General features: G+C 35.3%; 1 protein-coding gene across 1 annotated transcript; it reads right to left on the reverse strand.

Annotated features, from left to right (window-relative positions):
- Positions 1–425: 425 nt before the first annotated feature.
- Positions 426–14,600, reverse strand: tkta (transketolase a). The gene is made up of 14 exons (XM_052568539.1): positions 14,341–14,600; positions 12,814–12,931; positions 11,810–11,923; positions 11,467–11,564; positions 9,320–9,511; positions 8,348–8,466; positions 8,067–8,263; positions 7,814–7,978; positions 6,443–6,599; positions 5,813–5,943; positions 4,793–4,876; positions 4,523–4,616; positions 3,633–3,755; positions 426–2,052 (listed from the first exon to the last, which is right to left on the reverse strand). Exons 1-14 carry the CDS (start codon positions 14,445–14,447, stop codon positions 1,865–1,867), a joined length of 1,887 nt encoding a protein of 628 aa, XP_052424499.1. The 5' UTR covers positions 14,448–14,600; the 3' UTR covers positions 426–1,864.
- Positions 14,601–21,601: the final 7,001 nt, after the last annotated feature.

Below are 21,601 nucleotides of genomic sequence, written 5' to 3' on the forward strand. Positions count from 1 at the left end.
TTTTTTGAAGTTGTTCATAAAAAATATTATTAGAGGTTTACAAGCAAATATTTTTTAAGTCTGAAATAGTACTTAAAAAAATCACAATTGTGAATTGTTCTATACATTTCTGAGTGAAAATTGTTTCTATATCATTTTTGTCAGTGTTTAATACATTCTATGTATTCTATTAGTGTTTTTTTAATTCAAATAAAAAGTATAGTTTAGTATAGTTTTTAATCTTAAAAAACAAATGCATTCTTCTTATTTGTTTGAATATACAACATGTTCTCTTGACAGCTTGCAGTGTGACAACATGCCCCAATAGTGGACAGTGTGTGTTTTGTTCAGTTATGGTAAAAAGTGACTTGAAGAAGAAGAAGAACTAAACCCACTGAAGCCCTGGTCTCCCCTATTATTGTGAATAAAACAGGCAACACACATGATCTCTCTAACTCAAATGCAGAGGCCTTTAATCAATCACTTGTTGAGATACAGAAAATGAACAGAGGAAGTGTTTGTTTGTAGGTTCATAGTTCAGATATAACAGCATGTTCCAGTGACACTGATGGTTTCATCCATCCCTCATCTTCTCTGGCCATATTTCATGCTCATAACACCACAAAATACTACTCCATCTTTGTAAACACAGAGATCATACTACAAACAGTTTCACAGACTACAACCATTTATTACTTTACTGAACACTTTGAGTTGAAGCACCCTACACACATTCTCATTTGATTATCCGTTTCTCTTTTCTTAAGACTAAACTCTACAAACATAACATCAAATCGTTTTTCCGCACACGTATCTGTTCCTGTGAAATCCAGCCCCGCCCTGTAGTCACAGCTACACAGTAACAATATAAAAAGTATTAAAATATAATGTCGCGAACAGTTTCATTTTTGGGGTCTTATTAAATGACAGTTAAAAACACGAGTGTCACGTTGTACAGCATATCAATGTTTTCTGAGGTGATAGTGTAAAATACGTCTTGGCGTAGGTAAACTTTCAAAAATTGAGATTCAAATCAACATGAAATCATATTTGTCTTTGCGATATTTCAACTCTTTTCAAAACCTAAGTCCTTGTCTATAATATTTCATGCTGAAATGCCATTGTGTCACATTATGCAAGTAAAAATAGTTGCAAATGCGGTTTCATGTTGATTTGAAACTGTCAGTACAGAAAAAGAGCTAGAAATAGGCTCCTGTATGCATATTTGTATGTACACTAGCATTCAAAAGTCTGAGGATTGTTTTAATATTTTAATAAGAAATCTCTTAGTCTCACTAAGACTGCATTTATTTGATCAAAACAAAGTAAAACTGTTATATTATTACAATTGAAAAGATTAAGTTTTCTTTATAAATATATTTAAAAATGTAATTTTTGCCTGTGATGTAAAGCTGAATTTTCAGCATCATTACTCCAGTCTTCAGTGTCACATGATCCTTCAAAAATAATTCTAATATGCTGATTTGATGCTCAAGAAACATGAATCAATGTTGCTGATAGTTGTGCTACTTAGTATTTTTGCAGATTACATATATATATGGTACAAAAGATCAGCATTTATTCGAAACACTACAGCTTTACTGTCACTTTCAATAATTTTAATGCATCTTTGCTGAATAAAATTATTAATAATAAAACTCTTACCTCAAACTATTGAATATTAGTGTATTTGTAAGGAGATAAATGGAATGTGAACGCCACATACAGTATCTCACATTACTATTTTACTCACAGTGGGGTCATTCACAGTGAACGAGGTGGAGGGAGGGGCCACGATCTGAAAAGGAGGAGTCATGTGACAGTGTTTGTGGAGCTGGTTATTTCATTTGATTTGGGTGGAGTGGGCGGGGCAAAGCGAACAGGTTCACTTGGCATTGGCCGAGCTGCTGAGCATCTTCCTGACCACCTGTGCGATGGAGTCGCGGTCGATGCCGTGGATCTTGAGCAGGTCGGACATTTTGCCGCTGCGAGGAACGTGAGTGACAGCCAGACGCTGGAAAGTGAAGCCGGGCTCATTGACAATAGCGGAGCACACCGCCTCTCCCAGGCCACCTGTGGAATTACAGCATGTGAGCATGGTAATGGTCCGATCATTCAGGAATGCCACACAAAATGACCCTTTTTGATAGGCATCCTGGGAAATCACACCTGTTTTTATTATGTCCGAAATATTCCAGTAAAAACATTACACCTTGGAACTAAGAAAAACATTACACCTTGTTCCGTTTATGACGAAGCTGAATTTTAGCAGCCATTACTGCACATTTATTATTATGATCAGTGTTGAAAACATTGTGCTTCTTCATTTTTTTTTTGGAATCCTTGATATATTTTTAAAGAATTCTTCATTCAAAAGGACAGCATTTGTGTGAAATAGAATATAAAAAATCTTTTGTATTTTTGCGTTCTTTACTGTCACTTCTGATCAATTTAATGCATCCTTGAAGAATTGAAATATAAAATTTTAAAGAAAAAAAATCCTACTGATCCCCAAAAAAATGGTTATTTTAGTATTTACTTTATACTATAATCGTTTTTATTAACACTTTAAATGAGCCATTATTATTATATTTTCAGTTTTGTTTTGTTTTTTAATTTTAGTTTTTAGTTTAAATTGTTGTCAAATTTAGCTTAATTTAATTGATTCTATTCCAGTTCTAGCTTCCAGTAATTTTAGTACTTTAATTTAAAAGTTAAACTTTTCAATATTTCAATAATCAAACATGTTTTAACATCTGGCAGATGTTAGAAAAACAGCTAGAATTGTTCACGTCACCTTTAAGGGTTTAAAATGTAAAAGCACTGCTAACGAAGTCGAAGGTGGTTTGCTGGTCTTATCTAGTTTAAGCTGGTGCAGTTGTTTGTGCCCAAAACTGTCAAAACAGACCATCTTAAGCTTTTTTTTTATCAGCAACGAAGCGTATTAAAATGAATCTCCTGCTTTTAAATTACCATTCACCTGTGCATGAAGGTCACTGTTTCACCTTCTGCACCATGTTCTGCTTTTAAAATTCATATATGTCAAACATCATGCTTTGACTATCCAAATCTCTTTTTATCCCTACAAGCCCCTGCTATAAACCTAGCTGCGATCACTTTTTCTTTTGGTCTATCTCGTTCCTCTTTCTCTCCCCCGGGGCAGAGGGGGATGTTTGCTTTCAGAATGATTTTGGATGTTAAACTCTCTCTCTCTCTCTCTTTCTCTCTTTCTCTCTCTCTCTCTCTCTCTCTGTCTCATCCAGCCTCACTCCTCCTCTGGCACGCAGGCAGTAATGTCACGTCCAGGGCCGCCTGTGTTATCTAGGTCACAATAAGCCCCGCGGCTGTACGTTTGCTTAAGGAGACCTGACAGCCCTCCGCTTCTCTGTCTTTTTTCCCCCTGATTGAACAGAATGAGACATGGCCAAAAACTCGACCGATTATGACAACACAATGCCTTTTGCTTCCCGAAACCAATGACAATTTGCCAACACATCATGTTTCTTCCAGCCAGCCAATTGCACTCTGCCACAGCCTCACAAACTGATACATCACTCCTCGACTGGACTTGCTGTTCATGCTACTTGGATGTGCAGCCAGGCTGAAATGTGTGCTTGAGACAAGGGATAATGTGCTCTAAGCTTGAATCCCACCTTCATAATAGTGATCCTCAACCGTGATGACACGGCCCCTGGTGGCACGCACATGCTCGATGATGGTTTTGGCATCCAGGGGTTTGATGGTGAAAGGATCGATCACTCTGATGTAAATCCTCTCTGGGGAATGACACACAAAGCACACATACCTGAGTTTATGTTAAGCTCACACATCACATCCCAAAAATTAACAGATCACAAATGTTGTATGGGAGATAGTTTATCTAGGGATAGTCCCCCCCCAAAATTAAATTATGTTATTAATTACTCAGCCTTATATCATTCCATACCCATAAGACCTTCATTCATCTTTGGAGCAGAAATTAAGATATTTTTGATGAAATCCAAGAGCTTTCTGACTCTGCATAGACAGCAACACAACTCCCACATTCAAGACACAGAAAGGTAGTAAGAATGTCGTTTAAACAGTCTAAGTTCAGTTAAAAAACTACAACACTAATATGTATTAAACATAAAGGTATGACTAATATAAAGCTAATATATTTAACTAAACAATCAATAAACAAAGTAAAGACATATATAACGTTACATATGATTTCTATTTTCAATAAATAAGAAATGTTTCTTGAGCAGAAAACCAGAAAGATTTCTGAAGGATCATGTGACACTGAAGACTGGAGTAATGATGCTGAAAATTCAGCTTTGCATCACAGGAATAAATTACATTTAAAAAAATATTTTAAAATGTAACCTTTTTAAATTATAATAAATAATCATATTTCACTTTATTACTTTTTTTTTTTTGTTTTACTTTGCCTTGGTGAAGAAGAGAGAAATCTTTCAAAAACATTTTACAAATTTTTTACAGAGGCCAAATATTTTGAATGAGATATATATTTTACAGTCCCTGCATTGTCTCATTATACCTTTTTTGAGTTGCTCGGCTGCAGCCAGAGCTTCATGGAGGGTCATTCCTGCTCCAATCACTGTAACCTGGTCTTCCTTACTCTGGTACACCACCTAATCAGGTCATTTATACATTAACGGTACATTAGCATACATCTTCATATAATATTAATAACTCCGCTTAACAAAGTAAATCAGTATTGATCTCTGATATTGATTTGAATCTATTTAATACCTCATCTCAGACTTAAATATATTTGTATTAAATGGTGATTAAGAGACAGCTATACCTTGGCCTGGCCAACATGGAAGTCCTCATTGCTGTTGTAAATGATTGCAGTCTCTGGACGAGCGGTCCTGATGTAACAAACCCCCTTAAGTCCAGAAAAAGTTGTTAATAGTGTTATATTGTCTTGCTTTCAGTGTGAATTTGAATTGAATTGGCCCTACCCAACAAGAAGCTGAACTGATATGTTCTGAATCGCAATTGAAAAAAAATAAAAAATTCAACACATGCAATGCATTCTTGGAAATGATGTATCTACAAAATAATGTGAACACCTGTTATTATAAGGGTTATTATCTTCTGTGTAGGCTACCGTGAAAAACCAAATGTGTAAAATCAGGTATGTTCAGGTTAGTACAAGCACTTGGTTAAATAGCTGATAAAAGACTTTAAAAGTCCAGACTTAATGTCCAAACAAATTATGGAAGTCTGTGTAGCAGGAGCATCTGTAACCTTAAAATCCTTTGTGCGTGTGTGTGTGTGTGTTTTAAGAACAACAGTCTTTACAGTCTTTACACAAAGCATTGCAAGATTTCATCAGAGGCGGAGAACAGTGGGTGAAAATGGAAAGCAAATGGACCATCAATCAAATTTAAACAACACAGAACTACTGCGAAAAACCTCAATATTCACAATAACCTCTCAAACTCTGTCAGGATGCATATTTTTAGGTTTCTCCAGAAATATTTGATTGATAGAGGGAAACGAGACACATTTCTAATTTCAACTTTATTTGTTCTTCAGACATTTCTCTTCAAATACAATAAGTATCTGCTAAACGCAAAGTAACCTACATTTGGTTTTTGGCCACTGAAAAGGTGTAAAATTTTACAGCTTACTCATGGAGTAAACAAGAGGCATTAAAAAATCTGCAATATTTGAATGGATTTGAATATATCAGTATCATTATAAATATAATGGCCAATAGATGTGTTCTAATATTTTGATGACATTTTATATTGCCATAGGTTTCAAATAATTTCTACTGTTCAAGCACTGATAACAGTAGATAAATCATGCCAACCTTTGTGTTGGCTGCAAGCTCCACAGCCTTTTCAGTAGACACAGCATCACTGGGGTAGAAAATGGTGGCAGTGGGGATGGCTCTAAAAATAGCCATGTCCTCCAGCCCCATGTGGGCCGGTCCGTCCTCTCCTGAAACACACACACACACACACCAGCCACATAGTCACATACTGCTATTTAGACCGAACAGAATTTGTAGGCAGATGCACACGCATGCGACAGTTGAGCAGACAGGCTGGAAGTCAGGCAGGTGTACAGACAGTCCGACTGGCATGCAGTGTACCTGTGCTAACGGAGGGGATGCCGGGTCAGACAGCCTCCGAGATACACAGGGGGAGGGAGAGAGGGAGAAGGGGTTGTGCTAAGAGTCGCACCACCGCCAGACGACCAGGAGAACAAAGCACACATTAGAAAAACAGCTTCAGGAAAAGCAAGGGGTGAATCGCTCACAAATCTATTCAAAAACATCATTGTTAGAGTCACAGCTGCAACATGTGAAAGAGGAGAATGGGAGGTGCTGGAAATTGGCGTGGCTTAAAAGGAAGAAATCTGATTGGCGAGTGCACCTGTCTATTCGAAAATAGGTGGAGCTTAGTTAGCGGCTTTAAAAAAGGGAAGCACTTCTCACCGTCAGACAGGCCGCAGTGGGACCCGCAGAGGTTTATGTTGCTGTCTGAGATGGCGGCCATGCGGAGCTGGTCATATGCACGGGTAAAGAAGGTGGCCAGGCCACTGGCGAACACGATGTTTCGGTCACGTGCGGCACAGCCTGTGGCAACGCTGACCTACGAAAGATGGATATTGTTAATGGCTTTTGTTTGAATCCTGATCCCACAACATTCCTGTTAAATACATACTTTTCCCCAAAAAAATTAAAACTAAATGATACACATAAGCAAGCCAAATGACATGACTTTGGTAATATATAGGTAGATAATTCGGACATGAATAGCTCATATATCTTTGCAATATACTATGGAAGAAACACATGGAATCTGCACAAAAGAAACTCTGTTTTATCCTTCATATGAGAGGAATTACGAGTGTGCAGCTCACACACTCGATATCATTTCCTGTTTCCTGTCTGAAATCCTCTCCATGCAAGGCATAATCTAGGGTATAACCAAGCCTCAGCAACAGTAAATCTTAACGCTAAAATGTGGGACTCTTGCAAAGTTCGGAACAGATCTCAACTCTGACAATTGAATTAGTATTCAGATCACTCCATCACAATTGCTTCCCAAAACACAAAGTGACAAATGAGTGGCCTACATTCTACCTGCCACATGTACCAAGTGAACAATGACTATGTGGAGACAAAGCAGAATTTATTTTGCCGTGCAGCAGTTACACAGATCATAAAGAATGTGCTTATGAGATGAAAAGGAGGCGCCGCTGGTTTTCTGCATGGCTTCACGGCTGCATGGAAAGGTACTGCAGCAGGGCGTGGTGCACAATGGAGCATAAGTGGGTCACATCTTCGCCGCTGCATTATGGATAGAATGCCATGTATTATTCAACAAATCAGCATTTTGGTGCTTTGAGGGTCATTCTACATGGCCAATCCCAAAGCTATACTTTTTCAGACCAATCTAGGGAGCATTCAAGGACGTTTCAATCACTAAGCTTGTCTCCCAAATGAGCAGACCTTTGATTTGATTCTCAAAAATGTCAAGAATACTAAAATGTATCTATAAAAGTCCACACGAATATGAAATTTCAGTCATTCTGTGGAGAATAAAAGATGATGTTTTGAATAATGTTGGTTACCAAATGGGTTCATGTATCATTTAAATGTAATGTAAATGTTTTTATATATTTATTTTATTAGGATTTTTTTTTTTTTAACTAAAGATAATTGCCTTAATTTAAAACATAAATATATATATTATTATTTTATTTTTATTTTTTATTTATTTTTTTTACTAAAAGGAAGTACTTGCCATTTTTGGTTCTTTAAAATATCATCATGATGGAACTGTACTTCATAGTGTCCTACCATGTTCTGCTCTGCACTGTAGCACTCAATAAAGCGGTTGGGATGCTCATTTTTAAAGATTTCAGAGCAGGTGAAATTTTTGGTGTCGACATCCATAGCCACCACTCGCTCATTGTAACGTCCCAGTTTGGCTACGGCCATCCCGTACCCCTTGCAGGTGGCAATCTGTCGGAAAGGAACATGGTGTAAAGAGCTATAGACCATGAAATTAAACCAATATATCATCCATCCATTCTTTGACTTGAACTCTAACCTTCTCTCCAGGTTTATAGTTGGGAGCACTGGGCATGCGGACATTACGCAGACTCACGGGTGGAGCATCTTCAATGGGTGAAGCAGGGTACATGCGCTTGTTACTGTTGAGGATGCGGCTCTGGAGGTCTCGCAGGACACTCTCTGCCATGTCCTTCGACAGCACCTTGCCATGCCATCCCATCTTGTCTTCTGCCACTGAGCATAACAGAGTTTTTCTGATCAGAATATATTGAGCTATATCAGTATTTATAGATTTGGAAGTAATGGGAAGAAATATACCAGGAATGCCTTTGCCCTTAATGGTTTTGGCGATGATGGCAGTGGGTTGGTGGCGTGGCTGGCTCATGGCTTTACACAGCTCTTCCACACTGTGGCCATCCACAATGATAGCATGCCATCTAAAAAACCCAATAAATAATAAACTGACTGATGGCTTTTCACTGTGCACACACATAAACACAAATAAATACACACATAAACATGCAGATTCCAGAGTTATTACTGTTAACTAAAACTAAAATAAAATAATAGATGGGAAAAAAAACAAAAAAATAAATCTTTACAGTATTTATTTTGTTTTTGAAATAAAGTTGAAGTACTACAGTTACTCAAATTAAAAATAAAACTGAAATAAAAACAATACATTCACGATATAAAATATTTCTTAAAATGCAAAAACTAATAAATTGACAAAATTGCAAAACGTAAAAAAATACTATAAAAGTAAGTTCAAGAGCAAATATTGAAATGAACTCAATTAATATTATATTACTGTATAAATAATCCTAAAATATTATAAAAAAGAAATTAAAATAATCCTAAAAATAGACATATATTAAATAAACATGAATATTTTTTCTGCGTAAATCCCAAGAAAACATATCAAGGAATTATTTTTCTTAATCCCTAAATCAATCAATAAATAAATAAGCTATCTAATTTAATACAATAAATCATATAATAAGATCATTTAGATTATTTTCAACCATTAATAATAATATCAAATTGTGCAATTATTTTTATCTCATTAGGAATCTTTTTACCCATTGTTACTTTAATGCATGCAGCTGTTTTACTTTTATTTGATATGCTTATGGAATTCTGAAATATGACATGTTTTAGAAATTCCCCCATATGTCATTTACAGATATTTTTATCCCAGCCCTCCTGGAGCAATCTGAGTGACACTTCATAGGATTCTGGGGTTTGACGTTCCCAGCCCACGCCTTCATCCACCTCCACCCAACCCACCCAAAGGCCTCACAGCGTCTCTGGTACTTCTCCACATGGTGCTGCAGAGGTGCTGGCTCACTCTGGCCCAGCCGGTTGATGTCCAGTATGGCCAGCAGATTGTCCAGCTGGTAGTAGGAAGCGAAGGCCATGGCCTCCCACACGGCCCCCTCAGACATCTCTCCATCCCCCAGCAGACAGTACACATGGTAACTGCGGAAATAGTGAAAAGACATTTTTGCAATTTCTAAAGACAATGGTGCTTGCTTGTGCAAATTTGAGTGTTGTTGGTGTTTGTCAAGCTGTATAACTAAGCTGTTCAGAGTGTACTGTATTTTTAGCACATAGTTATGCGGCTGCTAGGACGATATGAGTGGTTTCTGAGTGCTGGGGGACTATTTATTTTTTCTTGGTGGGTTTGTTTCTTTTAGTTTCTGGACTGCTTGATTCATGTATGTCAGTATTTTGGTCTCCGACCTCTACCAACAAGTTTTCAACTTAACCCAAAAATATCATTCTAAAATGTAGTTCACCCTCATGTCTTTCCAAGCCTGTATGAGTTTATTTCTTATGTTGAACATAAAAGGAGATATTCTGAAGAATGTTGGTAATCAAACCAACATAAGTGATGTTTTCCATTGACATCCATTGTATTTCTTTCTCTACTTAGAAGTCAATGGGGACAAACAACTGCTTCTTCAAAATAATTGAGAAAAGAAACTTGTACAAGTTTGGAACGACATGATGGTGAGTAAATGGTGACTTTTTTGGGTGAACTGTTCCTTTAATAATTTTGTTTAAAAAATTATAAAAAAATTATAAAAAAAAAAGTTTTTACATACCGGTAATATAAAACATTTCAAAATCAAATAATTTTCTCAAAAAATAAGCTAAATATTTTCTTAGTTTTTTTTTTTTTGTTTCTTAGTTTCATTCATTTTTGTGTATCAACTACCATTTTAAAAATTATGGGGTCTGTAATTTTATTTTTAAAGTATTTTATTATTATTATTATTACTACCATTGTTATCATACAACAATGATGCATTAAATTAACCAAAGTGTAAATAAATATTGTTCTTTTGAGCTTTCTATTCATCAAAGAATCCTGAAAAAAAGTACAATTTCCACAAAAGTATAAAGCATCACAACTATTTTTAACATTGATAATAATAAAAGATGTTTCTTGAGCATCAAATCAGCATATTAAAATGATTTCTGAAGGATCATGTGACACTGAAGATGGGAGTAATGATGTTAAATGCTGATGTTTTGCATCAGAAGAATAAATTACATTTTATAATCCATAACGACAGAAAATAGTTATATTAACTTGTAGCAATAATTCACAACATTACTATTTTTACAATACTTTGAAAAAAATTAATGCAGATTTGGCAAGCATAAGAGTCCCAAACTTTTGAACACTAGCAAATATCTTTTTATTTAGTTTATTTTATCACTACATGTGTTTTTTTTTCAGCCTGCTAGCTGATGTGTGAAGCCTCGTCACCTCCGCCCTCCTTAACACCACCTGACACTTTCCTGTCACACCAGATCCACTGTCTTTCACGAATGAGAAGAGACAGATTCAACTGATCAGAAATCACCTAAGGTTTGAGAAGAAGTGCCATTACACAACACAGCAGGCATGATTCCTCTTTCTCTGCACAGCAGCACTCGCACAGATTACATATTTATGGGCTTTTACAATGCATTATAATCAGAGTTAGTCATGTTTTGAAAGGATCGCCCAAAAATTAGGCTTCAATTTGTGAATAATGTTTGTGCTTATGCCTAAATTGAATTCTATCCAAAAAATAAAAACCGAGTGATGGCTGCAGGGGCTTTGATTATTAGAGCAGAAGAATCGCAAATGCACAGCTTGACATGAAAACTCCACACCCTTCAAATCCACAGCACGGACGTACAATCATGAGATTATAGTGAGCACTCATGTAAATGCAAAACTGAAGAAAAAGAAAAGAAAACACATTTCACATTTATAATTGAACTTTATATATACATTTTTAGATACATATTCACATTCTAAGGATATGAGAAATAGAGTCTTTTTTTAAATAGAAAGAAGCACAAACAATACAGCTGTTTGAGTTACTGTTGACCCTTCTGTCGTGAATATATGGGTTTTTGGGTGGCGTTCTCACCTGGATTTGTCAAAGTATTTAGCTGTATAGGCCATTCCACAGGCTACGCCCAGCCCCTGTCCCAGAGAGCCTGTGGCCACATCCACAAACTGCTGCTTCTGTCAAACACACACACACACACACACACACTCACGTGGATGTTACATAAAATAACGGCTGTCATTGGTTAACGGCTCATGCATTTGCAGCCAGTTTAACCCGAACAATTATTTCTGACCCAATAAACTGCGAGATTTCTCACGGTGCTGCTAAATATGTTCTGATCTGAGAGCAGGTCCCTTTCATATCACTGTGACTGAATGTGTTGAAGAAGAGACGCTGATTTTGGAGCAGTGTTACTCACAGGTGTGGGGTGTCCCTCCAGCGTGGAGTCGAGCTGACACATGCTCATGAGCTCAGCCTCTTTCAGGAAGCCGATCTCGACCCACACAGAGTAGAGGACAGGGGCCGCGTGACCCTGGGAACACCAAACACAGACTCTATGGGTCAACCACAATGCCACCGTTACGCAACTATCCAAAAATTACTTAACAGCTTTTTAACACTTTAACATTTAATGAGCATATTTTGCATAGCACTGATTTATTATATAATATTATTGTTTAGGGTATTATTATTATTAATTTTAACATATACTTACATATTTTGCATAACCCTGCATATTTATTAATTTCTATTTAATATAATTTTTCTATTATTTATTTTTCTATTACCACCATTATGTAATTAAAGTTTAGTTTAACAACTAACAAACATATTTCACATAGCCCTCTATTATATTATATTTTACTTATTTTATATTATTAAAATTATGCAACTATATGGCCCTGTATTTTATTATATATATATATATATATATATATAAAATTAATAAATTATAATAAATAATTTTTTATTTAATATTATATTTTTTATATGTCTTTTTCATAGAACTCAAGGTACATTTGGTTTCATATTTATTAGTTTAATTTTGTGTATTAATGATTAATAAGATCAATGACCCTCATAATTTGACCATCATCTCAATAAATAAAAAAAATATATGTATGTATTTGTATACCTTAAGGAGGATTAGGATATTAAGCTTTTTGGATATGACACCATGTTAATGGGATTTTTTTTTTTTATCATATTTTTTTCAGCATTTACATTACCTTGGTATTATTCATATTCAACATTGGTGTATAGATTCAGTATCATTGTATATTTCAAAGTATAAAAGTCACTGTACCATGGTACTGGCACCAAATAATGCCATTCTCCTGACTTAGCGCCGTCTTGATTTACACTTGAAATATTAAAGCTGACACTTGAATAATCCCAGTTAGCGGAGTCTGGTAACCTCACCTTGGACAGGATGAAGCGGTCATTGTTGGGGTTCTTGGGATCATCTGGCCTGTACTTCATAGAATGGAAGAAAAGCACAGACATGATCTCTGCCACACTGCAACATGATGTTGGATGCCTGCCAAATAAATAAAAAAATGAAGTGTGAAGAGTCTGATGGATAGGTGAAGAGAAGGTAGTTTCATTTTTAACCCTTTATTTTAACTACAGTTTATAATGCAACTTTAACTGAAAGAATTATCACACATATAAAAGACATATAATTGAGTTTGTCAGGACAGAGTAAGACAATTAGTGACTGTCTATCCAAAGGTGTTGTTTAATCCAGGATGCCCCACCAGCACCTCACTTGTGGCATAATCTAAGCTTTGAGCAAACATACCACCCACTAACATCCACCTGTTTCCAGATTAGATCACAGACAGGACTAAAAACCACATGCTGTGAGACCGGCTCACTATCAGTCTGTCACCCAACAGATCAGTGCGTTCACATGCAATTTAACGTTATGCTCAATCATCTTCAGATATCAGATGTGAATAGCTTTGCCATTTAGATTCATGCGACAGTTTACATAACAGCTCATTAGAAAACACACATTTGTGTGTTCAGAGGAAAGAACATGCAGTTATGTGTATTAAACAATGATTATAAAACAACAATCATCTTTATGCACACACTTCATAAACTTAATTAGTTCCCATTCTCCCCCTATTTTTATATTAGTATTAAACTTTCAAATCTAGATACACAGACACATTTTTATATGTTATATATATATATATATATATATATATATATATATATATATATATATATATTTTTTTTTTCTGTTTCAAAACACACATTAGTTTATATATATATATATATATATATATATATATATATATATATATATATATATATATATATATATATAATTACAAATATATTTTTTTCATATTTTCTTCTCTTCTGAAGAATGAAAAAGCAGATGTCAATGTTATTATAACTAAAAGTACAGATAAACTAAATTGCAATATTTTAAATAAAATTATGAGATAATGTTGTAGTGTTCATAAACATTGCAATTATAGGCAACATGCATACAAATAAAAACACCCTCCAAACTGTACCTGGCAATCTAAAAGATTTAAAGGATTTTAGAGAATTTCAAAGATTCACAGTGCATGAAAAAAAAAGTCTGAGAAAAAATATTTAATTATATACTAAATTAATTAAGAAAAAGAAAATCCTGAATAAAATCACTTTTGTTCTTTACCTAGCTGCATCACTTCACCATCTGCAAAGGTTTTGAGGACAAAGATTATTGCAAGGCGTGCATGCAAGAGAGGGTTTGCTTGCACGACACTGGCATGAGCATTAGTGCATATCTATCTATCTATCTATCTATCTATCTATCTATCTATCTATCTATCTATCTATCTATCTATCTATCTATCTATCTATCTATCTATCTATCTATCTATCTATCTATCTATCTCACACCAAGCAGCAGGTATTTGTAGAAAGTGGACCACCTCTTACCCGTTGCCCACCGCAGTGGTGGCTTTGATAGAGTTGATTCGGAGGCGGTTGGCAATGTTCCTCAGCGCCTGCACGGTCTGCTGGTCTGGTTTGTGGTAGTCCTCCATAGGTTCAGCCTAATAGCACCACAGAATGAAAGGAGAGAATGAGGTTGAGGAGAGCACTGGTTGCGTGATTGCGAGAGACAGAAGAGGAGAAGGAGAGGAGAGGGAGGCTGTTTTATGCAGGCACACATACACAGGGTTTATAGTGTGCACTGTGCAGCACAGGTCGAGAGACAGTGTGCATTGGCTGTGGCAGAGGAAGTGGGTGTGTGCCAAGGAGAGAGAGAGACTGAGACAGACAGAGACAGAGAGTAAAGTGGAGGAATCGCTCATTATGACCTTTGGCTGCTGGATCTAAACTCATTAGCAGATTAAAGATGCGCCTCGGTCCGCCCTTTGAGACGCTAGAGGACGTGTGGGTGGGTTTACTTGAGAGATAAAACTGTGCCCAGAAGTTAGTCAAATCTGACAAAACCTCCCTTTGGGGCACATTCCTCTACTGGAAAATTTTTCAAATATTATGGCAATATTTTTTATGTATTTATTTTTTTATTTTTTTAAATACAAAAAGCTTTATTTTAGGGGACGGAGTAGTAATTTTATTTAGTAAATATAATTCATTTTCTGCAAAAACAATATAAGATGGTACATCCTCTTATAGGACCAAACGAAATACATGCAGATTGGTTTTATGTCATATTTTTATTTTACTTCTATAAAATGTGTTCATGTGGTTTATTGAAAGATTTTATTATTATTTTTCATTCTGCATTGTGAAACTTGCAGAAGCTTGAAAAGTCTTCATAATCCAATTTATGTCAATGTTTCTATTTCATTGTATTTATATACACACACACACACACACACACACACACACATACACTGTAAAAATAAAAAAATAAAAAAAATAATTCAGACTTCTCCAAATCAACTTTTTCTATTGACTGATCACAACTAAATTTTTCAGTTGGCCAAACTGAATTAGTGTGAATTTAATTTTATCCTTTTATTTTCAATTTAAACATTTAGATGTGTGCAGTGTTGCTATATATATATATATATATATATATATATATATATATATATATATATTAAACCTAAAACCAAAATGCGTTCTTGTCTTAGGACAACTTCGATTAACTTTTTTGATCCACTTCAAATGTTAACCACTTGTATGTTCAGTTTAATGAAATACAGTTGAACAAAGAAATGTGAGCACAGTTAAATTTGGTTTTCTAATGGTTAAATTAATGTATCTGTTTAAGGTCCTGGAAGCTAAAAGCAGGCAAAATATATGCTATTATTAATATAGTTAACGATAGTTAATTAAAACTAAAATTGAAACTAACCCTAAAACCACTAAAAACTTTTTCATTACTTAAATTAAAATACTCATTATGATATAAAATAAATGTTTTATTTCAGTTAGCTTTCGTTTGTAACAGCTGCCAAAAATGCCTCATTTTAATTTTGTTTTAGTTGATGTAAAATGTAGTTGATGTAGTTGATGTTTTAAAAAGAAATAATCTCAATGTTGAAGAATTTTGTTGCCATCTTGTGGAATTTGGAGAAATTACACTGCAAAAAAAAAAAAAAAAAAGACTAGGGGTTGGGAAGAGAGGGGAAAATCTACTACTCTTTGTGCAGCACCAGCTTTAAAAGTAAATTCACAAAAATAACTCAAATGATTACAATAAATAAACAATAAATAAAGAGCACAGGAATCTGAATAAAAAAAAAACATAAAATAGGCCTATATGACATAAATAATAAATAGTATTACAACATATTGGACTTATGCACAGAAGATAGGTAATGTAAATTATATCTTAAATGGGTCGTATGATGCAATTTCAAGTTTTCCTTTCTTTTTGGAGTGTTACAAGCTGTTCGTGAATAGATAAGATCCCTAAAGTTGCAAAGATCAAAGCATCAAACCCAAAGAGATATTCTTTATAAAAGTTTAGACTTGTCCGAACCCCTCCTAAAATGGCATGTTTAAACACGCCCCCACGTGTCTACATCACTGTGTGGGGAGATTTGCATAACGCTGCCCAAATGTTCACGCAAAGAAGGAAGTTGTAACTTTGATTATTGCTGTTGCCGCCTCTCCCATGTTGTGGAGGCACTTTTTCATTGTGAAAGCTAAAATACTTTGTTTAGTCTTCCAAAAGAGGACACGACTATAAATCAGTGGTCAGTGGACTTGGGAAACATGAATCAGGTTTATGTAATAAATGTAAAAAAACCAAAGACAGTAGAGCATACCGTGCGCATACATTTGAAATAACGAACTTGAGCGCGCAAAAGACACGATTTGTGAACGGCCCCATTTATGTGCACCGCGCTCGTTCTTGTTGTGTGTGTGTGTGTGTGTGACTGACAGACAGCCTCCGTGGCGCATGAGAGATCTCGCAGATCTCACAAACAAACGTCTTAATATGATCGCATCGCACATTAGAAATGTTTGGTGAGCTAAAATGTACACGATAACATTATTAAGCAAAAATACATAGTACATTAAATTTTTTTTCCCCTTCAGTATCGAAAGCTGAACTGATAGCGTCAAATCTTACTGATACTACGTCTTTCATAATTTAGCCCCGGGGCCATTTTAATACCGGGTTCGGTACACATCCCTACTTCTGAATCACTACTGTAAGTATGTTTAGTTATTAGTTTAAGTATTTGTTATTGACTGTTCAAATGCAGAGTTTTGCATGTTGTGTATGTGTGTGTGCATGTGTATGTGTGTGTTAGAGAGAGAGAGAGAGAGAGAGAGAGAGAGAGAGACAGGGTCACACAGTGGAGTCAGCTGTCTTGACCGTCCGTGGCTTGTGTAGTGTAAACACATACAAGCTTCATCACTGTGTCTGTCATGTGACTCTGTTCCCCTTTTGGGGTTGAACTGATGGTAAAACTAAGGATATTATTTGCTTGCAGTATTTGGCCAATCGCAATGCACTGGGTCAGTTGGCCAATCAGAGCAGACAGCGCTTGCCTGAAGGAGGGATGTGTTTGAGAGAGGCGGGGCTTAGAGGATCTACTATAAGTATTTGAAAAATAATGTTTTTTTTTTTTTTTTTGAACATTAAAGCATGTCCTCATATTCTTTTACACCAAATACACAAAATAATGATATTTTAAAAAAGCATCATATGACCCCTTTTAAGGTGACATTTTTCAAATTTGACTTTTTCCATGTTTACTTGGCAATACTGCTGAGGAACTGCTTTAAAGGCACAAAACTACATAAAGCTGTTTTAAGCAATGATGCATCGATTTAATTAAACATCACATGCATGGTGCTTTAATATACATAACTATTTTGGTTCGGAATGATTATTATATTCCAGTACCACGAATACACCCCATTGTTTACCAAATAACACAGTGCAGAGTGCAACGACCTTAGCAAAACTATGGTAATTTTTGATACTGAATGTCTATATTGTTAATTATCCGTCCAGTCTAGTGTCCATCAGTCAGAAAACACTGTTCCTACCTGCCAACATTTTATATTTTATCCTGCTTAAGCACAAACTCCTGCTATTTCTAAACATCACCACGAGAGGACGCCACTGCACCAGAGAGAGAAAAGCGGGACCATCGACGTCTACATATGGAACAGCTTTCTTAAAAACAACTGCGATTCTTTTGGAATAAACACTGTGATCACATAATTGAGGTTTTTCATTTTCTGTTCGAGTGGAACTTGCAATAAAATGAATTAGATAAAGAATATTGAGTTGACATACCAAGCAGTGTGACAAGCTCTTATTGTTTAAAACCAATTCTCACATTCTTTTATAATTATCATTCATTTGGTTTTTATGTATAGTATGTGTATTTAAAATAAATAAATAAGAAGGACTTTTTTAAAGGTTTAAAAGTCATTTTTTAAATGTGTTTTATACACTTTATAAATATACATTAATTTATATATTTATATACGTTTTAACTTAAATGATCTATGTTTGAATCTTAAAAAAAGTTATTTGTCACACTCTTATGACTTCAGAGTCACATTTTAGAAGCTAAAAGCCCAGATAGGTTTTTGGGGAACTTTCCCTCAAAATTGCCGGTGCATGAAATGTTTGTAGTCATACAATTATAGTCATAGTAATACAATAATAAACTATATAAGTGAAGTGAATCTGAAATGAGCTGTGTTGATATCCTGTCTGCTGCATGAATCAACACAGCTGGCAGTGTTTGCACAATGCCCACATGACTCGCTGCCCTCTGCAATGTCATGCTTAGGTTGTCCAGTTATGTCACATGTTGGATTCTGCCGTCCCATGCCACGTGTTGGATTTTAAATGCTGTGATGTCATTTTACTGCATCCCTTCACTCACAATGAGACAAGGACTAGAATGTCTTGAGGGAAGGTGTGGAAGAATGAGATCCAGACTTGGCATCCATAAATACTGTTATTATCACTATATCATCTCAGAACCTTCTCTGAATTTATTTATTTATGAAGGAATGTGGATTGGAGTTTTCAAGTTACAAATGATGGAAACAAATATATGAATTAATATCTAGAGGGAATGTATCAAAGTATTTGAGTATTACCTATAATTTAATAATATCAGAACCATCTCAGAATTATTTATTTATTTATTTTAATTTGTTTAATTTTACAATTTGCTTTATTTTTTTTAATGATTTGTCTTATTTTCTTCTTATTCTTCTTTTATCATTGTTATCATTAATTTTTTCAATTTAATAAACAATTTTATTTCAGGCAATAATAGCAACATATGGGGACTGGAGTTTTTATGTTTAATAAAGGATGAAAAAACAATACATTTCTTCAGGGAAGGTGTTGAAGAATGAAATCCAGCATTAGCATCCTTAAATACAGTAATTATCTAGATGATTTAATCTCAGACCCACCCAACAATTATTATTTCATAGTTTTTTTTTTCTTTTATTTATTTATTTTTATTATTTGTTATCATATTTAATAACTATAATGAATACTGACTTGAGTTTCAGAAGTTTCAAAACAGATGAAAAAAAAAATTATGTCATGATTATTAGTATTATTATTTGATATTATTATTATTATTATTACTATTTATTTTTTTATTTTTTTTTATTTTTTTTGCAAGGCCTACTTCTTTTCATGCAGGCTATATGTTATTCTCATAAAACATAAATGATTGTATAATATATGGTACTTTATTTTCCAAAATGCCATTCTATGAAAAAAAAAAAAAAAAACTAAACTAAACAAAAAACTAAATAACAACAACAAAAACAACTATAGAATTTTCTATTATTATTCTATTATTATTATTATTATTATTATTATTATTATTATTATTATTAATTAAGGTTTTTAAATCCTTAAAAAAATAATCTTGGATATATACGATGACAAAACAAATGCAAAACAGTGTCTTTTTCCAGTCTACAAAATTCCCAGGTGTGTGAAATGCACAGCTTAAATCTTGGAGTGTGTAATATGAATTCTCAGAAAGCTGTTCTGATGTCATAAGGCCAGTCTCCGCCCACTCCGCTGTCCTTTTCTCCCTCTTTCATTCTCTCTCGCTCTATCTCTGAGTAAGCAGTATCTCCTCTGGGCTTTCGATCCCAGTCAGAAACACTTGTCATCAAACTGCTCCAAAATGTGTGACCCAATCCTAGCCTGAGAACCCATGCCCATGTGACACACGTCAGCCAATCAGGGATGCCCATGGTCCCTTACCTCCTGAAGGGAATGTACATTATGGGTGCATGGCTGTTTCTATTTTTACTTTCTTTGGCAGCAAATGGTGCAGACTTACAACAACAGTTAAAATCACAACATAACAGTGCCACACAATGTGATCCGGGAGACCTAGGTGTTGGCTGCACTGAATCAACGTGAGCGAAGTCCTAGAGATATACTAAAAAACAACACTCTGGTGACACAGATGCTCTAACACATACAAAAGTGGCTCAGCACTTTATAGAGTGCAAACAGACCGAAAGCAAATATGGAGACTCATACTCATATTTAATATATTACCCATGTTTTTGAGAAGTATTGTGAGCTTTATAGCACGAGCAGCCAATGCTACTGAGACTAACTTGATTGTAATGCCAGATGCTCCTTGAGGGACGATTCTGTTCCTTGGTGCTCACTCGATTACCCATAAAACCCTGTGTGGTTGCTACACGACATAGCACTTAGCCCCAGCACCCAAGGGGGAGGGGTGGTCAGCTGTCAATCATCTACAGCTGTCAATCACTCAGACTGCAGGCAACTAGGTGGAAGGATTGCGTGCAACAACCCGATGGGACAGAAACATTTAGGAGTGTTATTCTGCGCAAAATGTCATTAACAGGAAAGTACAGAGAAATGAGAGGAAGCGATTAAACTAATGGGAAATAAAAGGCACGTAAATCTCATAAAGAAGCAAAACAGATGCATGAAAAAGAGAAAAAAGAATGTTTTTTGTAAGGATTCTAGGAATGAAGCTGACAACATACATCAACTGAACCTAAGGGCTCTTCACTTTTGTTCTCACTTCAACACACACACACACACACACACACACACACACACACACACACACACACACTATACAGGGTGACAAAATCAAATGAGAAATAAAAGGTTTTAAGGGCAACATCTGTGCAAAACCATGTAAATAGTCATGTCAACCTCATCAAATTATGCATTAGTTAACCAGCAGACAAAAATATAAGAAAACATCCATTTATGTTTTCAACATTGAGAAATGTTTCTTGAGCATCAAATCAGCATATAAGACTGATTTCTGAAGGATCACGTGACACCGAAGACTGAAGTAATGATGCTGAAAATCCAGAGTTTGCATGCCTTGATGAACATAATTGACTTCTTTCAAAAACATTAAAAATCCCCAAACTATTGAATGGTATTGTAAGTTTAATCACATTGAAAAGCAAAAGCACACCTCTCCTCCAAAAGCCACACAATTGAAGGTACAATTGTAACATCGCTGACTCTCACAAAACAAGTGTTAATTGCTTGAAGAGAAACACAGCATGCTGCTGGTCGTGATAGTGGTAATGAACACCATGAGACAAGCGTGGCTCTTACTGCTGCCAACAACAGATACTGTACCTCTGATGCTATAGAGCTACACTCCTCCAGTCAGCAAAGCATGCAGGGATGAAATGCAGGTAGAAAGAGAAGAAGAGAGAGAGTGAGAGGAAGAGACAAAGGGACAGATGT

This window comes from Carassius gibelio, chromosome B11 (assembly GCF_023724105.1).
Source record: "Carassius gibelio isolate Cgi1373 ecotype wild population from Czech Republic chromosome B11, carGib1.2-hapl.c, whole genome shotgun sequence".
Lineage (NCBI taxonomy): Eukaryota > Metazoa > Chordata > Actinopteri > Cypriniformes > Cyprinidae > Carassius > Carassius gibelio.

Bases quoted from the DNA above. Each gene is read 5' to 3' on its own strand.
- tkta (XM_052568539.1), bottom strand. From the start codon at position 14,447: ATGGAGGACTACCACAAACCAGACCAGCAGACCGTGCAGGCGCTGAGG. The intron at 12,932-14,340 runs GTAAGAGGTGGT...TTTATTTGGCAG, and splicing joins ACCACTGCGGTGGGCAACGG to GCATCCAACATCATGTTGCA. The intron at 8,264-8,347 runs GTATATTTCTTC...TGTTATGCTCAG, and splicing joins TAAGGGCAAAGGCATTCCTG to TGGCAGAAGACAAGATGGGA.